General features: G+C 36.8%; 1 protein-coding gene across 1 annotated transcript in view; it reads right to left on the bottom strand.

The window, feature by feature from the left end:
- PREX2 (phosphatidylinositol-3,4,5-trisphosphate dependent Rac exchange factor 2) overlaps positions 1 to 22,669 on the bottom strand; it is a 277,450-nt gene that overhangs the window by 11,786 nt on the left and 242,995 nt on the right. Inside the window, exon 38 of the mRNA XM_058528828.1 lies at positions 1,771 to 1,873. Coding sequence (XP_058384811.1) covers positions 1,771 to 1,873 — 103 coding nt within the window. The remainder of the gene's footprint in view (positions 1 to 1,770; positions 1,874 to 22,669) is intronic.

The following is a 22,669-nucleotide window of genomic DNA, read 5'->3' as shown; positions in this document are numbered from 1 at the left end:
AGGAACTTCATAGCTCTTCAGTCTTTTAAAATTACATTTTATAAATATATAATAATACATATCAATAATATACGTAAATATAATATGTATATTATATTTTAAAGAGGTTTGCACCAGTTAAATCATTAAAGCCTACATAATATTGTTTTTACTTTTCTATCTCTCTTTTATCTATCTCCATTTTCAGTTGTAAGAATTTAAGGGTTTTGATTATTCAAGTTCATATAGTAAGAATGTATATGTAGCCAACTCATAATTACCGCTGTACTGGATTATTCTGAAAAACATTAATACCAGTCTCTTAGTCTTGCCATGAACCATCATTTTGAGATGGCTCTCCCAAGTCTTATTGCAAACTTAAACAGCAACAGAGTAGAACAGAAAGGTTCGTGTCTTTCTGTATGTTTTAGCACCCAAATCCCAACCCTGATATGGATAATCACAAGTTTTCTTTGATCTATTTTTTAAAACCAAATTTGTATATCCACCCAAAAAATCCTTCAAAAACCCGCTGGTATTTGCATCTGTATTTGCCCTTTCCAGCTGACCCACATGTATCATGTGCTTCTCCTGGATCTAACCTTTACTTAGCAAATCCCTCCTGGATCCTGTGAGATCTTGGTTTTCAATTTTCAGTTCTGAGGTTCCCAACCCAAAGTATCAACGAATGTGCACTCATTGTACCTTATCTCTGCACTGCAGACCCCAAGCCTGTGCTGGCCTCACCAGGACTCCTTCCATGGGTTTTTTTTTCTTTTTTGGCTTGGTTGATATTCTGTAGTGTAATCTTGGGAGCAAACCCACAGGGATTTGTATGTTTGCCTAAGAGTTATAATCTAAGTCTTTAGTAAATAAAGCAGTAATAACTATAAAAGCACATCCTAAAAATTAAGTCACTCACTATCATTGGGCAAGGCAAACCAAGTCAGCAAGAAGAGAGATTTGTTACATCAATTTTCCACGGTAGCCCTGAGAAAATGTGGCAGAACAAAACACAAAATTGACGTCTTCCAACTTCTTTTGTCTTTCTACTAAGTTGTGTCTTTTCTACTAGATTAAGCACATTTTCCTAATAATCAGTAAGTTGGAGGTTAGTGCATTATTGTCGTTATCTTTTTAAAGAATTTTAAGGGTTAGAAACCAAACTTTCACACTTAAACTATCATTGGGTTATTGTATCAAAAGTTCCTTCTCTTTATAAGACAGTATATTCTCATCTATAAGTACTTCAGTGAACTGCAGGCAGGCCAAAGGCTGCTGTTCACCCTCGGAAGGATAATTTGAAGTACGTGCTTTATCTTCAGAATAATGTGCAAACTTCTTAGCACGGCATGGAATTCCCTTTGAGATCTCCAGAAGCAAGCAGTGCCCTCCACTCTTTCCTCTTCTTCCTTGTCCCCACCCTCCCCAACCTATTTCCGAGCTCACTAGATTACCGGCCATCCCGGAAAATACCATGCGTCCTTTTATCTGGTCCTTTACAGAAGCCCCCAATCCACTCCTGCCCATTTCGCCTGGTCCACTCCCTCTCCTCCTTCAAGTTACCGCTTAGACATCCCTTTCTCTAGGTTGGCTAAGTTTCTTGGAGAACCTCATACAGATGTCTGCATTGTCTTCTTCTCTGGCAGTGTTTCTTGTTCACACTTACCCTCCGAACCTGGAAAAGTGCCCCTTACATCCAGGCACATGTCGGACACCTGATAAATGAATCAAAGAACCTTCAAATCCAGGTCCTGGAAAACAACTCCCTAAAATGTGCACGAGACTCACCTGCTTCCGCATCACGTCTGTGGCCTGCATGATGTAGCGAGGAGGCAGTCCATGGCTTCTGGCCAGGATGATGGCCTGCTCCAGCGTCACACTCAGGGTGCACCTGGGCGCAAAGACAAGGGCAAGTCAAATCCCACTGGTTCCAGTTAAGCACTTCAAGACGGTGTGGGTTACCAATGAAGGGAAGCAGAATACGCCATGGCAAAATCTGCCTCCTTGGAGAGCTACTCCTTTCCGTGGGTATCTCCCACGTATATGTGCAGTATACATGTGACTAAACTTCTGTTTTTCTCTTGTTAATCTGTCTTTTATTACAGTGTTCTCAGCTAAGAACTCAGAAGGGTAGAGGGAACATGATTTTTCCTCCCCTACACTAATTTCAAAATCAAAAAGTGCCAAAAATCAAAGCGACTAGACAATGAACCATTGATTTTTCTATATAAAACACCTGCTTAAAAATAGATTCTAGAGCTACACTGTTGGGGTCCTAAATTAAGCACTTAAATTTAAAATAAACCCATAATGAACTATGTTTATGAGAGAGTTTATACACAGAAAATTAAATATTCAGAATTATAATAAATTTTATTATCAGATATTATTCTTTACTGATATTTCATGTAATTTAAAAGAAATGACTTCCTAATATTTTTCACTCATGTCTACATATTGATAGTTAATAGACATACTGATTTATGCCCAATAGCTTAGAAAAAATAAACAGCTGAAACTAATATTCAGTAAGCTCAGAATTGATTTTTTAAAAAAGTGTGTTTCTTGAACCCAATCTAAATGACTGTAACATTTTCAAAGGGAATTTTTAAGTAGTTATACAGGACTGTGGTGCCCAGAGCAGCCCTGAGAAAATTCAGAATTCAGCCCCTGAATTCAGTGATGGTGAGCCTTCGTCCTTTTCCTTTCCTTGAAGGCATTTCTTTTACATTCTTCCACATTTTCCTCTATAGCAGCTCTCAGAGCCTGTTTATTTGTTAATATTTTCAGGTGCTGGTCTCTGAATTGTCTTTTAGGGGTACTCTGTGTATACATTTCATTAAAATGTTCATTACTTTTAGATGTTTTTCCTAAAATTTATATTAGCAAATTTTGTTTTACTTCATTTTTCAATATATTGGTGTTTTGTCTCCATTTTTGCATTTAATTCCCTGTGGTTTGGTTTTTACACCTGTATTTTTCTAGATCTGTTTATTTTTCTCCTACAAATAAAAGTAAGTTCTACAGTGCAATTGCTTACATGTGAGGAATATCTAACTCATTTATCCCTGGGTCTGAGGCTGTGCTACAGAAGTCCAATACATCTGGTAGATTTTGAGACTGATGAATTAAGAAAAAGAGGAGAGAGGGATTTAAAACATTACTGCTATAATTTTAGAAAGAACCTTACAAAGTGCAACTGTATTATTATACATAATTGCATTCTAAGGAGAAACACGTTAAATTCCATTGGCTGTTAAATGACTTGAAAAGCAGCTTCCTCATTAACATTACAGAGAACTCTTCAGAGAGCATTAATAACACATATTCAGATGGGCTACAGTTTTATAATTAGCTGCTAGTAGTAAATGATGTTTACAAATATTTAGTGTATGAGTCTGATAACAATATATAATTGTAGTCTTACATGTACCTGGCGTGCAGTAGAACAGCATATGCCAATGAAACCCGAGAAGCGTAACTGACAGTTCATGTTTAAAAAATCGATTTTTTACAAAGCATTTAATTGTCAGCTTACTCGACAGACCATAACCTTTTTCTCCTCCGTAAGATCTTCTCTACTCCGATTTCAAGTCCTTATTGATTCTAACATTTTAATCAATAATGCTCATTATGCCAGCTGAATGAAGCTAAGGAAAAAAATCTCTATCTTTTTCTAATCACACTGAAACATGTCTGTGCTTCCTGATAAAGCATGACTTGCCCTCTTCTACTTATAACAAACACTTACTCATTGTGAAGGATTTTTAACAGGAAGCCTATAATTTTTGTCCGTTTTCTTAATCTTTTTAAATTGATTTATTTCTCCCTACTTTAAGTTGTAGTCAACAGCAGTACAGCAGCAAATTATCTGCCAGAGACTTTAAAAGACTTTACTATAATCTCCTGATCAATCACGATCTCTGACAGGGCACCTCAAAGTGTCACTTCTGTAGAACCAATCACCTAATAGAAAATTCTACTTTAAATTGAATACATACGTTTTCCTTCATCAGCATATCAAAAAAAGATGGCGCGTCTATACTTGACTTTTCATGCTAACCACTGTGTCTATTCCAATTACATCCCAAGATTAATTTGAAATTTTTAAAAAGTGAAAAATTTAAAAAGAGACAACCAAGTCAATGTGGGAAATGTTGCCTGTATTTGATCCACAACTGATGGATCCAACAGAGGTCTAGTTTTTCCATCCGAGTATCACAGAATTCCATTCTCCTAAATTAAGCGTATAAAAGAAAGCCTGGCAGTAAAAGCCCACAACTTTACTGTCAATATGCCATGATTTGCCTCATAGCGTTTTATTTTCCTTGCAACTATCTCCATCTGAATGTCAAGTGGAAAAACGCAGCATTTGCAAGATGCAGTTTTATGCTGGCATTCTCTGAAAGACTCCAGATCCAGAAAGTGGCACGTGGTTTCCCAATGGTGCATAAATGTATACTGAGAGTCAGGTTTTACAAGAGATCATTTGATCTTATAGGTACTGCTCTGATTACCAGTGAGACTGATCTGCTAACCCTGGGCAAGAGAATGCAGGGAGCAGCCCAAAGGCTGGGAATCCTAAGTGAATTCCATTCAATACGAGATTTCTTGTCTAACCCACCAATTTCCTTTCTAGCACTGTCTCTGTTTTCACAGTATGCAGTTAAATTAAAATTTAAATTAATCTATATTTTTACTCCATCCTGGAAAATATAGGCCTTCAATTTTTCAGCTCTTTTTAGCTGCAAAATCATTTTCAAAATACGGATAACTCTTCCCCTGGGAGTCACAAAAATAAAAAAATAAAGGTCACAAAGTAGAATTTGTCCTTCATAAAAAGGCAAATATAACATATACATAGAAGAAAGTTGTTCCATAATTTTAGTAATAAGACTTTCCAAGTAATAGCTCTGCTTAGGGCATACTCCTGAGAAAGTGCACTTGAAAGGGCTGCAAAATTAAGCAGAAATTGTGGATTTCCCCATAGAAAGAAAAAGGAAAATGTCAATGTATCTGTGCTTATAATGAATAAATCTTCTTGACATATTTTGCATTAAGAATAGATCCCACATGACTCAGAGATTTAGCATAGCTTTAATATGATAAATGTAACCTGTAGCTAATGGATCCAATTTAATTTGAAAGGCACTTTGATTTAGCAATGTTATGGAAGAGTCACAAAGAAGTATCCTTCTATTCATCCATCCATTCATTCATTCAACAAATATTTTTTGAGTGTCTACTTTGTACCTACAAGTACCATTAGGTGCTGGCACAAGTGGATTTATTAATAAGCTAAAAAAGGTTGAATTTCAGGATCCCTTACTTACATAGATCCCTAGCAACCTGTTTACATAGTCACCTGCTTTTACAATTGGCAAAAGCAAAATGTTTTAACTGCAAATGGTTACAACTACTGTCTTTTTGTATCCCAACTTGCCTCTGTCATGTTCTGGAGTGTTCAAACGGACATAGTTATTTCTGGAACTGAGCTAAAGGAAGTAGAATTAGGGATGCATTTAGGCTAGGTTTACTGAGACCTTTGTATGTGATTCGCAGCCACTTTCATCTATAGTTAGGTTATTATATATCCTGGAGTAGGAATAGCTTCCAGAGTGTTCCTACTGCCCATCGTATAAACTCACCCAATGTTGAACAGGAGGTGCAGGGCCCAAGGTTATAATGCAATGTGTTCTTATCCTGGGCACCCAGGACTGTGTGTGGTAGAGGAGAAACAAGGTTGGAAATGTATAGAGCCCAAAGCTACTCTGCGGAATATTCTTCCGAACATTACGGTTCATATGCTAAAGAACCCTACAGAGGTTTTCATGTTTGACAACAACTGAAAAATTTACAAGAGATTAGCAATAATGTTGATGTTGAAAGGCTTTTCTAAACTATCAATAATTTAACAAGAAATCTGATCAGCCATGCTACAGAAAAGGCAGAATTATTTTCCTATTCTCTCTATAGAAGATTATATTACAAAATTATGATCATTTGAAGAGGCAATCAAAGAGTACGTCACAAAAAAGGTAGAAGAAAAAGTACAGAAGTGGGACAGGAAATAAAGTAATAAAAACATTCCTTTATTTTGCAGATTTTATAATGCTTGTGGTATTTATCAGCAATTTAAAATTTGTAATTGTTTTTTTCTCATATTCTAAATAAATACTAACTTCTATTCCTATCTTGTTTTGTAATTTTCTATTCTTTTCCTTAAAAAGGGTGGTTAACTTTAGACCCCAAAATCTTCATCTACTCCAGTATGCTGGGGATGCAACAGCAAACAAAACCAAGTCCCATCCCTTTTGGTGATCAAACTCTACTGAGATGGAAAAAACAAAACAAAACAAAAAAAAACAAAAAAAAACAAATACATAATATCAGGTAGTAATAAGTAATCCAGAAAAATACAATTTTCAGGGGAACAGAAAATGAACAGGGTAAAATGGCAGAGGGAGGTGCTGTTATTGGGAAGACCATTTCTGGGAGAGCAAGTGCAAAGGCCCTGGGGTTACTGATTGTTCCCTCTGCTTAGAACAAGTGTGGAGCTCAATATGCTGGAGCACAGAGAGGAGAAATGGAGATGAAGTGACAGAAGTAGTCTGGGCCCAAACAGGCAAGGCCTCGGGAGTCAGATTCTAGGAGCAGGTGGGTCTCTCACTTATTCTTTGGTTGATATGAAAAGAATTTCAACATTTACATTATATGATATAAAATAACAATTTGTTAAGCAAATCATAAAGTAATTTACTAAGTATTCAACCTTAACATGCTATCAATACTGTATTCAAAGCGCCTTCAGTTGCTTTCCAGGCAACATTTGCCAAAGCAAACTCTTCATCCTGATGCTTAAGGTTTTCTACCAACTGCTCTCCCATTTTCCACCCCATCTCCCCAGCACCTCACCTACTCCCCCTACTCAGAACTTCTTTCTGCTTGCAGTCAACGTCCTGGTGTCACTCTACGAACCTCCCCCTAAATCAAGAATGTTTGTCCATTTTGGGGGTGTCTTTCACTACTATCAAAATATCACAAAACCTCTTTCTGAATGTGGAATAGCAGTTGACAACATGGGTGTCACAACCAGAGGCACCGGGGTTTGAGGACAGTCTTGTGGGACTTTGTTTGCATTACTTCTATTCTCTCAGCCTCAATTTTCTCATCTGTGAAAAGATGGAAGCTGGTGCACCAGCCTCATAAAGTGCCACAAGAATGACCTGAAGTGACACGTGTAATCGATTAGCCATGCATGCTGGGGTAATGCCATTTCCATCCCTCTTTGCTACTGAGCTCACACTATAGGTCTGTCTGGAGCTCATTATGGGCAATACTTTATTTGCAAAATCTGAGGAATGTGAACTTTCGTAAATCCTAATTTCTCAAATCCCATTGTGTTGCGTATTGACAAAAGCTCTTTCTACTTTTTGTTTTAAAGATACGTTCATTAAAGTAATGCTGTGGTAAATTCTTTTATAAGATTATGATATTATAAGGTTATGATAATTACATGAAGTTAATGACAAACTTCCACCAATATCTCTTTTGTAAATTGGAGTCTGGCTGGAGTACGATTCTTGTACTTTTTATTTCATATGTTTTTCTCAACTGATCCTGGACATCACCGATTGGGCATCAACTTTATTTTATATGTCAAACTGTAGAGTTAAGGGTCAGGAAAAGCATGTCAAGTGATCTCCTGTTTGCCAGGCCTATTTCTAGATGCTCAGGGTACAAAATGATCAACAGCCAAACCTCCCCCTCAACTAGCTCTCCCTGGAGAGAAAAAACTTAGTTTCCTAAATTGGTTTAAATGCAACATATTGTTTTTCAACCATTTATTAACCCGTTTCTATTAGACTATATTTAGTTCACTTTGTAAGACTTCAAATCTTACTTGAAGCAAGTTATATCTTGATCTTCTTTTTAACATGTTAATCCTTACCTTAAGATGCTTCATGCATTGCTTTAATAAATTAGATAAAAGACTCTCGTAATGTAAGGAGCTTCTACATATTTGGTCATTTACCACGATTCCAGACAAAAACATCAGTTTTTCTCTAATTACATTTTAAATCTTCCAGAGCTCTACTACCTCATCTAATGTTGATTCCAATTGTACTGAACAAGGAAGCCAATCTCCCAAGGGTTGAAATGCAGTAAATTGAATGTTTGGGGAGAGGCATCACCCGCCTTGGGCCACAAGGGTGACGCAGTAACTCACAGTGAAACTGACATGGGAACCCAGAACAATGCGAGGTTATGGCTTTGAGCTCCGTTTTCCTACCGTGGATTTATTTGCTAACTCTCAGCATGCTCAGGGTCAGAAACTCTGACGTGTTGCTTGGTAGCTAATCACTGTATCTCTTGAGAGTGATCCCAAACTTTCTTATTACTCATGGAGGAAGGTCGTTCAGATTCTAGTTATAAACTGACACATTAAATAAAACACAGGGAAAAACTAGCATAATGAAGATCTCTGAATTTGCAGCCACAATAATTTGCTACAAATTGACATTATGTAGATGTTGAAATAAAAAACTTTTTTAAGTAATTAAAAATAGAAAATGCAACCGTTAGCAAGAGATACTTTGTTTTAACTTCCCCATATCTTTTAAACTGAGGGTGAGACTGAACACTACTTGGAAAAGTTCCATTGTACTTCTCAATGACGTTACATACTCAATTACAACTAAAAACAAAACCCACTGGAGTCACTGAATTTAGGGATATATGTTGCAACTTCGAAAGTCACTTGAGCAGAGATTTTTAACTATTTTATGTAATAATAGTAGAATTGAGTCACTTGGATAAGTATGTTCATTTTTTTGTGCTAGTGCAGTATCATTAGCAGAATAATTTTCCGTTAGAAAAATATGATATATGAAAAAAACATCCCCAAAGTCTCAAGACACGTCTTAGGGTTTTCTGAGTTTAAGGGACCACGTGACAAACAACAGTTTTGACTAACTGTTGAAATGGCAGCATCAGACACGACCCCTTAACAACCTACACCAACTGGCTAACCACGGAAACTCATTTCAAATCATTTGCATTAATATGGAGGTTAATTTGATTTTGTACTAGATAAACATAAAGGGAAATAAATATTTGTTAACAATTTTGAAGTCAGCGAGTTTTGCCCCAATGTAGAATTCTACAAAATGATCAGCATCTGATTTTGTCTTGTTAGCTCTGGACTTCCATGTGTATTGTCTCATTTTCACCATCCTTTATAACTATGATGCTGTCTTTAGTCATGGAAACAAGAGCGAGAAAATTCCTTTAGGCAAAATGCATCGTTCAGGGTATATGTATAAGGACAGCCTGAGAAACCTATTATTTTGATTATATTTTTCACATGAATAATATGTCTATATGGTTATAGGTTTATATTTATAATCTTACAGATTTAGATCTTAAAATACGAAATCACTTTCCCTTATTCTACAAAAGTCTTTTTTTTCTCATTTAATTAAAAGCCAGGTCTATTATCCCTGTTCAAGTGACTGTCACATACAAGTTATTAGGAATCTAATGAGCTGGGGTTCTCCACAATACTTTACTGGGCTAAAGGTACCTGGGCACCACTCACATTTCAGAGAGGAATAATGACTCTCTATTTCAATCCCAAGAGAACGAGGTAGGTGAAATCAGCTGGAACATCAGCTGCTACTACTGGTATTTGCACACCACTCTTCTATACACACAAGCTTTTTATGACAGGTGGAAGGTACTACCAATCGCCTGATTTTATGCACCTTGCAGCATCATCTGAGTTTCTGTCCTAGATAGCCTAAGGCAGATTAGTTTCAACAATCTTTGCACTAGATACATTTCTCCTTGTTGGAAAAAATGTAAATGATTCTGCTCAGTTCCCAAATGCTTTTACTTTTTCCTTGGGTTTTTCTCATGCTCCCATTTTATTCAGCTATAAGAAACCAAGCAGCTGTAGGAAATAGATGAGTTAGAGATATTTCTATTAATACTGATCCTGTTAACAAAGAAGTTGGAAGAAATAAGATGTAGAAAGTATCTAATTCCTTAAAGGTTTATTGTGCCATGATATTTTTAGTATCTTCAACCTTCCTATTTTTGCAAAACCTTCCTAGAGCGGGTGTGGTCAAGATTAAATGTTTGCTTTCCTAAAATCTTTGTCTAGTTATTTATAATTACTCAGTTTCACCCCCAGACTGAGAAATGTTATAAGCCCCCAAGCCATCAAACTGAACTCACCCATTACCAGAGATTAATATATGTGTGCAGGTCCATTGTGTTAATATACCTCCTCTAGTACCTTTCACGCTTATTAATTTCATATCTCTTGCTCTCCCTCAAATCTCTCCTCTCTAGCTGCACTGCTAATATCATCTCTTGCCTAGACTGGTGCAACCTCTCTCTGATTCTTCTTGCCTTGCCTCTTCCCACTGTCTTCCCCGATAGGGAAGGTGATTTTTTAAAAATGCAGATGACAATGCAAACATTTGAATGGCTTCCCATTTCTTAACATGAAATACAAAGTCTTCGCGATATGGTCCCTGGTTTTCCTTACTTCTACTCCACGCTTCAACCATCCTGTTACCAGTTCTCTGAAGTCACCACCTCTCATAGTTCCCATATGCTGCTCCCTCACTTCTACGATCTCATATGCCCTGGTTTGGGTCACACGTCACACCTCTTATCTGCTATATGATACTTGTCTGAAAGGGGCAGGGATGAAGAACATGGGCACTGGACGTAAACGTTCTGAGTTAGATTCTGGATTTGCTAATAACTGCCTGACCTTGGGCAAGTTACTTAAGCTCCTGAAACTCTGTTTCCTCATCTGTAAATTGAGTTGAATGACAGTAAACACCTCAGAGTGTTGTTTTCCAGAGTACATGAAATAATTCATGTCTAGTACTTAGCACAGGATGTAGCATGAAGTATAAGTTCAACAAATATTAGTAACTTTCATTACGATTACTACCACTACCAGCACCACCAATAGGCAGGACTGGTGCCTGTATTGATCACCGCCTTCCTAGACCCTATCATGCTTCATGGGACCCAGTAAGCATCCAATGTACACTTATTGAAAAAAAATTACCTGAATTCCTGATGTGCGCCAATGGTATTATATATATATTCCTAAAAGATAAAATTCCTTTCTTTATGCTCTACATTTGCCATCTATTTGCTCAAGAAGTGTTTATTTGTTAAATAAATTTGGTGAAGTAATAAATGCATTGTAGAGACAATAAATATTAGTAAAAAAACAATTACAGATTCCCTTATGGCTTATAAATGGTATTTAGCTTTTCTTTCAAGAACAATGGCATGCACTTCCCTTTCTTTGGATTTAACCATTGATCCTACCATGTCTTCTGATTAACAACGCTAAAAGAGTTGTGGTAATACTTGGAAATTACGTATTATATTGATTAATTATTCTTATATTAATTCTATTATCAATTATTCTCTCATCAAAATTGTCCTTCTATCACTTACCAATACTTTCCAGGTTCAGAAGAATACATTTGAAACCGTCACAGAATCTGTTCTTTCACACTGTCAAAATAATGTTATATATTCTCTCTCTATTGTAGTTCGAAAGGTATGTATCCATTCCTTTGAGTCACTTCACTTAAAAACCCAATCCTTTGACTATCTTCCTCCTATTGTCATTATTAAAGACAACGGGTGCTACACAGTATGGCTGGCTGGCTTCCCAATGTGCTCCCCTTGTCAAGACCTCAGGCTGTAAGTGCAGTGAGAACAAGGACCTCCTTACTCTCCTATAGTTTGGTGTAGCCCAGCGCTTGCCACATAGCAGTGCTCCACAAAGAGCTTCTTTCTCCCTCAGTGAATGAATGAATAAATGCTAGCACCTGATTCTTTTCAAGTCCTAAATATCTGTCTTTCTTCTCACATATGCTCTTGGTTTTTGACACTAGGAAAGAAAACTTCCTCTGCTTGAATTCAAGGAGATCCTGTTCTGCTGCTCTTGAATGACTTTCTACAAGCTATCAAAGGAGGATTCTAAAAATAAGCTCTAATAGGGTCCAGCGTTTTGTGTATTCTACTTCTTACAGATCAGGAGTTAACTCTTGAATTTTTCCTGCTCCTCTCCTATCCTGACTCGTTACTGTATTTTTTCCCCAGCTTCATTGAAGTATAATTGACATATAACATTGTGCTAAGTTTAAGGTGTATAAGGTGTTCTTTTGATACACGTATATGTCACAAAAGATTACCACCACAGCATTAGCCAATACCTGCATCACATCACATAATTACCATTTCTTTTTTGTGGTGAGAACATTTAAGATCCACTCTCTTAGTAATTACTGTGATTTTTTAAATAGGTCTTATAAGGTTTCTCCTATTTTAGTAGGTATGATCTAGTCATTTTAAACACATGTATTTCCTATTTCTAATTCTGCAATGAAAAGATGGATTCACTATCGGAAACAGATTAAAATCGAAAAAACCAGTGTTCACTATTGCCAAGTCCTGTAGTAGATGTTTTCATATGTACTGCTCATTTAATCCTCATGCCATCTTTTTCAGAAAGCAATCATTATTCCCATTTCACCAATAAGCCTCTGAGAGACCAGATGATGTCATCACAGTCACACAGCAAGTAACAGGATTCAAAACCAGTTTTCTGATTTCAAAATCCAGGGATCTTTCTATCATACCACAACCACATCATGTAGATTACTGCATTTAGAGAATTCTAGCTCCCACATCCATAATTCAACAATCACAATCTTGGTCTCAGCATTTATACTTTAAATGCGTTGTTTTGGTAGAGATTAATTCAGCCAGCCCAAACCACTTCACGATGAATGTAGACCTCATCATACTAAAATGTGTTCATGATTAAAAAAGAACTAGATTTGAAGCATGCCAAGTAAGCATATCAATTGTAAAGCAATCAAGTAGTAAAAATAAATCGAAGGGAGACTATGTTCTTTCTCTACGACAGATTTGCATTTTTCTGTATAAAATGCACTGTTCTGTGTAAAGCATGTTCATTCCTGCAGTGATCTCATTTATTCTGGCTTCTAATTACTTTTAACTACTGAGCACAGAGCACCACTGTGAAAAGTCTATTGACAACTAGAATGAAGCATCTGATTGAAGAAACTAATTGTCTGATGTTGCAGGGTTTTATTTTTTCTGCTCCCTTTTATTACCTTATACCGAGGAAGAATTGTACACTTGAGGCTAATGCAGTATGGTAAATACCGAAGGGCTGCTGTGGTTCTTCCCAGGCAGAGCCTCTGCAAAATTAACATGGAAAGGCCTGCTGCCGACCTATTGATCTTTACTACCTTGGTCTCCCTTAGCAATGCGTTCGTGACAAATAAAAAGCTTGAGAAAATTGCCACAAGTCAGCAGAGATTTCAAAAACCCAACACCCACGTCCTTGTTCCCCTGTAACAGAGAAGGCACTTTTTTTGTGTGTGTGAGGACGATCAGCCCTGAGCTAACATCCATGCTAATCCTCCTCTTTTTGCTGAGGAAGACCGGCTCTGAGCTAACATCTATTGCCAATCCTCCTCCTTTTTTTCCCCAAAGCCCCAGCAGATAGTTGTATGTCACAATTGCACATCCTTCTAGTTGCTGTATGTGGGACGCAGCCTCAGCATGGCCGGAGAAGCGGTGCGTCGGTGCGCGCCTGGGATCCGAACCCCGGGCCGCCAGTAGCAGAGCGTGCACACTTAGCCGCTAAGCCACGGGGCTGGCCCCAAGAAGGCACTTTCTTAATGAAACACATACTTTCATGTGAGATAAAAGGCAAATAGATATTTGTTGTCAACAATAACGAATTCACTGATCTTATACACACACATGTATAATAAAATATTAAATATTTACACTCTCCCTTTAGGAAAATTTGAATGACAGTCTAACAATAGCTGCATTATGAAAGCAAGTGATCATTCAGGCGAGTCTCCAGGATATTTTATAGAAATAACCTCCGGACGTCTATTGACGCTTTTTCAACACTATTATTTGCCTCTTGTCAAACACACAGTACTGACGAAATCTTCCCATGACTGTAGTGGGTGCCTCTGTTTCATAGTCTGAGAGGTAAAAGACAAGGGGTTAATGAGCATTGGGAAAGACAGCAAAGAGATGGCAGGCAGAGAGGGGCACCCTGGAAAACAACCAAACAGAACGCAGAAGTGATAGGCAACAGCTGGAGAGAGATCCTGGCAGCAGAAGCAGGGCCAAATTGAACACTCTGCTCATGCCATACACCTTAAGGCAAAAAAGCAATCGAGTTGAAGGGGCACATTTTCAGCAATGCACAGGGAATTAGCCATGAAATTCCCATTAAAGATAATGGGACTTTCTATTGCAACTTTCAATATATTCTCTGAACGTTCTCAGTGTATACCTTTAAATCTAGGCTTAAAAATCAACTGCCAGGCAAAAACATTCTACATCTATCACTCCTTTCTATCCAAGCATGTTAAGGTGTGTTTTTCTCTTTGACATGGTTTCATTGCTGAGGTTAGCACAGAGGTAACCACTCACCTTTGGGGATGAGTAATTGAGTGCTTAGGCACTTGAGGAGGTATGTGCCATGCTGAAAATGTGTATGAATATGAATCCTCTGTGTGTAACTTAGGACCTTAACTACCACAGCCACCAGGTTTGAATCTGCTTCTCCTCATTTTAGATTTTTCAGCCTGGACTCTTTCACCGATTTATTTCATTTCTGTTTTGTTTTGGGGGGTTTAACTCAATAGGTTGGGTACCTATCCGAGCTACCCGCAGTTCTTCAATACTACCCGTCTATTCCCATCTTCTCTACTTTACTATCTGCCTTTTGTCCTTACTCCTTGTAGGTTCTTGGATGACATCAACACTTCAGGGGTGTCCAGTATGTGCCTTTCATCTGTCTCCCCAATTCTTTGACACGGTGCCATAATTGTTTTCTTTTCGACCTGTTTATCCAAGACACCCAATAGAGGTTTGTCTGAATATTTTCATAGCTATCTAGTCGACACTTCAGTGCTTTATTCTGAGATTCCTGCTTTGCTGCTCCCCTTATCAGGGCGCACAGAGGACGGGGAGGTGAAGAACCAGGGAATATTAATACTCTGTATGTGTTCCCTGCTGATCTTCCTTTCTCAACCTCCACGGTTGGCAGCTGATTATTCTTTTCTCACACTTCTGTGCCTTTTCCTGGAATATCTCTTCCCTGCTCCTAACACCTAAAGTGTGTTCCCAGAAAATTCTTAGCAATGTTTCAAATCCAGCTCAAATATATCCGTAAAGCCTTCTTTGACATGCTCCCCTTCTCTTCTCTCCTTGCACTAATTAATCACCCTTGTCACCCACTAGGCACCTCAAGAAACTCAAGGGTGGGTTTGGAAGCAATTAACTGTTTCTCCAAGTTGTTTTTTCCTTTTGTATATTAAGGAGATGTAACCACCAACCATCCTGAAACAGACCAAGCCTCACTGCAAGAGCTTAGCCCGCCCGTGACCTCTGCCTTACCTTTAATGCTAAGATCTCTCCAGGAGGAGCTTAGGCCTCATTACCGTAATCTGCAGTGTATGTGGAAGCATGTTTTCCAACTGGGCCTGCGCCAGCGAACACCTGCCTCTCCCTTTTGAATATTCATTCCCCATCCAAAATAAAAGTTCCTGCTTCCCTTTTTTCAAGGACGCCATTTTTGGAAACGATTCTTCATGGCCTCCTATTTGCTGCAAATACACTTTACGTTGTGAGACAACTTCCACTGGTGTAGAGTCTTAAACTTACCAGAAGGCGAGCCCACTTGGCCACTTGGTTTGGTAACAACCTCACCTTTGTTTTTTCAGATTATGCATATCTATATCTACGCACACACACACGTTTATGCACGTATATATACCTTTGGTCCTTGCTGACTAGGAATCCATCAAAGGACATCTCCATAGAGGCACACCATGGACATCCAAAACTCACCATGTAACAGGTTGATTCAACATCCTTCTCCACAATTTCCTCGAAGAAAAATGTCTATTTTTCCCTCCGTGGCAGCCCTCCTCCCCACCACCTTTCCAAGCTGGACAGTTGGAAGCATCACCATCCTTCCCTCTCCCCATTCTCTACTTCTCACCATTCATCTAGTCCTGTTTACTACCATTTCATACCTTTCACATCCATCCTTTCCCTTCCAACCTCTGTGCCAATGCCTTAGTTTTGGATCTCATCATCTCTTATTGTACTATGTAAAATCCTAGCTGTCCCTGCCTCCATCCTTGTCCTATCATAGACTATGATAGTGATCTTTATTTTTAAGATACTTTTAAAAATATCTAGACGTTATTTTTTGCTGAAAACTCTTTGTTGGTTTTCTAGGGCCTCCAGGAGAGATTTCCAAATCCTTAACCTAGCAGGCAGAGCCTTCCACTCTCTAACACTTGTCTACCTTGCTAGCCTCATCTCCCAGCTCTGCTTCCCTCTCACTTCATAGCCCAGAAATAGCAAACTGTTTACTGTGACCTCCACCCCTGTAGTCTGCTGTCTCACACCTCAGTTTGTATTTTCATACCATTCCTTTACACTGAACCATCCTTCTCCATTTCCATCACCTGGTAAAAACTATTTATGCTTTAGAACCTATAACAGGTGTTACTTTATACCCTTCCTGCTTAATAGGATTTAAATCTTACTCCTCTGTATTCCCCCTGAATATGCTAGATGACCTATTGGCTATTTAAGATTAACACTGTAAAGGCAGAAACTGCTCCTTTCTTCCTCCAACTTCCTCCATGCCACCTGCTCTCCTGTTCCAAGTTCACACAGAAAAAGAGGTAATTCTTAAAGTGCAGACAAAAGAATAACATTTATATTGGCAAGACACCCATATTTCTTCTCTCCTCTGCAGGACAGAAAATTTGGCTTATGACATTTATTAGAGTAGTTATAAAATCACTAACCTTGAAGCCTTCAGTAACATATCCCAGAAAATGACTGTAATTTTATTTTGCTTTTAATGTAATTTTGCAGGTTTAGGAAAAATAACTTCAGTTTTTTAAAATAAATTTTGAAGAATCATGCCCTGTTTAACAGTTTTTAAAGTAGATCCTGTATTTATCACTTCTAAATAGCTAAATACAAATAAAATTTAGTAATGCAAATGCTTAAATTTTACTAATATGCTCAAATAGTAAAATTGGCTTTGGCAAATACAGATTAAATATAACTAATAATTATGCATTTAGATTATTTTATCAAGATATGTTTAATATATTATGATTACCTAGACGTTTCTAATTTTAGTGATGGAAGGTAATCACGTATAAGCTCTCATTTTACACGAACTAAAATTAAGGTTTGTCTGGCCAACATCACATGATTACCAGAGGTCAGAACTAGAAATCGCTGCAATAAGTCGATCTCATAATTACTATTTTATTCTTCTTTCACAGTAATCTAATTTTAAGAAAACAATGGACATTTTAAAATAACAGAATCATTTAATGTACTAATTCATCAAGATTCTTATCAATTGCAAAGAAAAATCTAGGTAATAAATATATATGCAAATTTGACCACCTCTTTAGGGTAAAGAACTTCTATAAAAGATAATGGAAAAAGATAAAAGAATGAAACTTCTATCGTATTTGAAATATTTGATTTCTTCCTATAATTTTAAGAGAATATACCCTTATTATTTATCTGGTTGTCTAAATTAGCATAAATTGGGAAGTTTTATTTGCCTATTTTACAATTCAGTATAATTTGAAATTCTCCCAGCTTTAGTGAGGTATAATTGACAATTAAAAACTATATATATTTAAAGTGTACAACTTGATTTGATATACATTGTGAAATATTCATCACAATCAAGCTTATTAACATATGCATCATTTCACCTAGTTGCCATTTTCCTTTTCTTTTCTTCTTTTTTATTTGTGGTGAAAATACTTGAGATCTACCCTCCTAGCAAATGTCAAGTATATAATACAGTATTGTTAATTATAGTCACATAGTTGTATATTAGATCTCCAGAACTTATGCATCTTGCAACTTTGTACCCTTTAACCAACATCTCCCCATTTCTCCCTCCTCCCAGACAAAGGTAACCATTCTATTCTCTGCTTCTATGAGCTTGGCAGAGTAATTAAGATTTATACTTACATCTTATCAAGAGAAAGATACATTGTGTCTTTCTCCCAGAGCCTCATTACTAAAGCATTTTATTTTTTCTCTTCTAAAGACTGGAGAACAATTTTATATTTTTATTTTGGGGAGATTTTTTGTTTTGATCCATTAAATGATTTTATTAGATATTGAACAAATGAGAAAGTTGCATTGATCATAATCAAATTATTACTGTTAAAAATAATAAAAACTGCAGGTAAATTAATAACAAAATATATTTAACGACAAATTTTAAACATCATCTCTGTCATTTCTACTACTAGTCTTACATAAAAGAAGTGTTTTAGACTAATGTGTTTCAGATTCCTGACTACAGAGCACAACTTTAGAACTTCTTATTGGGAATGTATGGTATCCTGGGATCATGAACTAGCAGAAATGTTTCTTCTGTTAACATTTAGCCATCTTTCTGGAGATTTAAAATTCAAGTATTTCCACTACTCTTGTTACTGAATCTCTCAAATCATTTTTAGGCAAAAAATAAATAGATATATTTGAAACCTACATTTGCTTACTGTGGTAATTTATTTTTTTCTGTCCTATAACTAGAATCAACCTACATACAGAAATCCCCAGAGTAAATCTACTGGTCTCACTTGATGTTTTCATTGCACAGTGGAGAAAGACGCAGTTCCTCACCTGCCCTCATAGGACTCTCTGATTACCTAAATCAGGTTACCTTGAATGCTCCACTTTTACAGGATTCTGCATTCCTTAATCTGGGCCTATTTGTCAATTTGTCCTTTGATGTCATGGTGATGACAGAATAAAATATTGCTAAGAAAGAGTCCTCTAAAGTTCAAACAAAACTGGTTTTTAAAATCATTAATTGATGGTTACCTGAAAAAGATGTTTATTTTTTTATTGCTTATATGAACCGAAAGTCATTACACTGTTTATCTTCGTGTGAAATAAAAATTGTTCCATTAACCAAATTGGTAATACATACTTCTCTTTAGTTGTTTTTATATTCTAACTCCTAGATTTAATTTTTCTAATAAATGCTTATAATCATGCTTTGGGTCCTATGCTACGGTCACATGACGAGTTATACGAGCTTCTGCTGGTCAGGGAAGGGGACGAGGGATGACTCTGAGAATTCAAACACCATTTGTAATATTGTTAAATGTGAAAATACGTCTCAATTTCCAAATAACCAGCTAAGAAATGCATTTTGGAAATAGACCCTTTTTAAATTAGAAACTTCATATATATATATATGGCCTTTTAGTTCCTAAAATTTTATATATGTATAATTTCTACAATGTATTAAAGAAAAAGCAGTCTAACACTGGAATACATAGATGGTAACTGGCTTGATGCTCATCATCATCATGTTTTTTAATAATGAGAACAGGCTGGCCTTGCCATAGACTGTTTCCTTCTCACACCTGTGTGGGGTTCTGTACAGAGAATAGTTGTGATGCTGACGGGTGCTAGATGCTGCTGCATCCCTGATGCAGTGAGCCCCTCCTGATGGTGTGTTCACAATCCCCACTGGATGACTGAACACAAGGTATGATAGTTAAAAATGTAGGGTCTTGTTTCCTGGAAGAGATTCATCCTCACAACAAAGCGTGAAGACAAAAGGTAATTTATGTGTACAGATCTCCAAGGTTTTGGTTCAAAGACATCACAGGTGAGTCAGACACGAGGCCTGTGCTCAAATCACACACCGTCCTGCAGGGCCAAACCAGGACTCTGACACCACTGAAAACCCATTATTAACAGATACAGAGAGCATGTGGACAAAAACTCTCTGTAACAAGTCCTTAGATGGAAAAACTGTGATTCCAGATTTCTTGCCCTCACTAGAAATTTCTTTGACATATCCTTTCAGGTGGCCTCTGGAAATTTCCACCTACTTGTTCCCACTGGTTAAGGAAGAAGCTAACAAAATGGGAGGAAAATGGTGTCTTTGATTTTGGATACAGATGCAGGAAGACTCATGCCTCATGTTTTATAACACTTGCAGTATATAATTTATATTGGTTAAAGAAAAATGGTTGGCTATTAAGCAGGAGTGGGAATAAACAACCAAAACAAAATGAAATACTTCATTGAACGGAAGGATGCTGCAGTAGGAAATAAAAGGGAAATTTAGAAATCCCTGTAGCATGCTTTTGGATTGCCTGCAACAAATAACTGGCATGAGTACAAATGAGAACTTTAAAAGCCACAGTGCTTATTCAATACTTTAAAAATGTTCAACTTGGCAAACCGTAATTTTGCCTGCAAAGCAGGTCTACGGACAATCTATAGAATACATGTTTGTAGGAAAGGAAATTCAAAAGATATTCAGATGTTTGCATTTGTTAATCAAAGAAGTATAAATTAAAGCACTACTGAACTATCATTGTACGTCTAGTAGAGAAGCACAAGATACAAATGGATTCTAACACTCTCCGCAGACAAAGTAAAGATGAAAGGACCATCCATCTACTAACCTTCTGCCTGTGTTGTACATAAGGACAATCCTTTGGGGAACCTAAAGAATATATTAACAAAAAAGGTTTAAACTCTGACATAGTAATTCTATTTGGAAGATACTTTTCTTTTCTTTTAGCTTAATGGAAAATAAAATCGAAATGTGAACAGCTACACAAAAAAAGATGCCTCTCTGCAGGCATTATGTGCAACGGAGAAAGAAGAGAAACCACGAAACTAGTAGATTAGTAAACTGTGGTATACCAACTGGTTGGAATATTACGTAGCAAATAAAAGTGATCATGAGCAACTCTATGCTTACATTTCGAAAATACATATACAGTTGCTATAAGCATAAAGCAGATTATTAAACTATATATGTATACTGACAAAACTAGGTTCAAATGTGTGTTGTTTGATAGAAGTTGCAAGAGATGATGCAAAATGAAAATGAAACAAGGCATGTCAGGATGGAAAATTTTGGAAATTTTCTATTTATTAAACTCCCTGTTAATATAATGTTTACATTGTTTAAAAGGTAAAAACCTGATCTTAAACAGAGACAGTCCTATTCTTCCTCCACTATTCAATAGCAATGGAGATATTTAACGTAAGTGAATGGTTGACGAGAGTGTGGGCAGGAAGGTTTATCAGTAGAATTGTAACACACACAAAGGATTACCTTAGGAAAGAGAATTTAATAAAAACAAAGCCAGGCTAAATGCTACGAGAAGATTTTAATAATTCACGCTAAATTCTATTTCTACTAATCTCACATTCACTGTTGCATGCAGCTCTGCCATCTAATTCAGGCTGGCCTTAAAACATCTAGACATAAATGCTAATTAAATTTGCCTTTTCATTCTGAAAAACTACCTTCTCTTCAATATCAAACATATGCAGTATAATTTAATACTTCAAAAATATTTTAGATTCTCTCTTTTTTTGAAATAAAATCAGAAAAGGTAGGAAATTGACTATCTAATGTGGATACCATATTGACCGTTTCTCATCTTGATTTTAAAAGTAAATAATAAAAACAGTTTGTGTGATATTTATTCTGATTCACACTGTGAACTTCTCCCCTTTGTCAGAACCTGAGGGTACACCTCCATGTTAATGTTTAGTGCAGGTGTGGATCTATTAGGGTTCCTCTCTAGCTGTCTGAATGATAATTACTAAAGAATTATTTTAGGAACAGTGTTATGTGGGATCTCTGATTCTAATATAAATTAGCACACATTTTATCATCATGAAAAATCTAAGCATAGCCTTTGCTGAAAGATTAAAAATCATGTTAAACTCCCATTTTATTCTGCATAATAGAAAAATAAAACCATACCATTGTCAAATAGTTTTAATCTTAAATTCAGCATCTGTCAGGGAGCATTTCTGCTTACACCTCAGTAAATGTCTCTGAAATGAACTAACTAAAGCTATATTTATTTTGAATTGTAGAAATGAAAAAAGTCAAACTACTTTGAAATTTCAACGTTACTTGTGATTGTAACACACTAATCAATGAATATAGCCATTGTAAAAGAGTTATGGAACATCAATCTATTTCTCCTAAACAACATCAGTCGAATTCTAAAATGGCTCGTGGGACGTCTGAGAGAATAATTTGGACAACTTTGTCATGGTTCTAGGATGAAATGGCAGATTTAATTGCATTAACTTTCAGTAAACTAATGTGGAGGTCAGAGAGTATGCTTGTAGTTTCAAAGTCTGAAGTGTGCCCTTGGTTGTCAGTGTATCCAGTCCTCAGATAACTATGATCTTGCACGGGTAAGATGAGAACATCAAGGCAACGACACTCTGCTGAGGCCACGATGGCCTCTGTGCTGTTCCTTGAACGCATCATGCCCGCTCTCGCTTGAGCTCCAGTATTAGCCCTGCTGCTCCCTATGATCGAATGCTCTTTCTGTGAGATATTTACATAACTCACTCCTTCATTTCATACAGATCTCTAATGAAATCCCCTTGTTGAAAGGTGCTATATCCTTCTTCCCATCTTGCCACTTTTTATACCTCTGACTTCTGTTCTTTCTGTATTTATTCCCCCTACCACATTATATATTTACTTGTTTAC

Source organism: Diceros bicornis, chromosome 33 (assembly GCF_020826845.1).
Source record: "Diceros bicornis minor isolate mBicDic1 chromosome 33, mDicBic1.mat.cur, whole genome shotgun sequence".
NCBI lineage: Eukaryota > Metazoa > Chordata > Mammalia > Perissodactyla > Rhinocerotidae > Diceros > Diceros bicornis.
The sequence above is the reverse complement of the archived record's forward strand: the minus strand, read 5'-3'. Positions and strand labels throughout refer to the sequence as shown.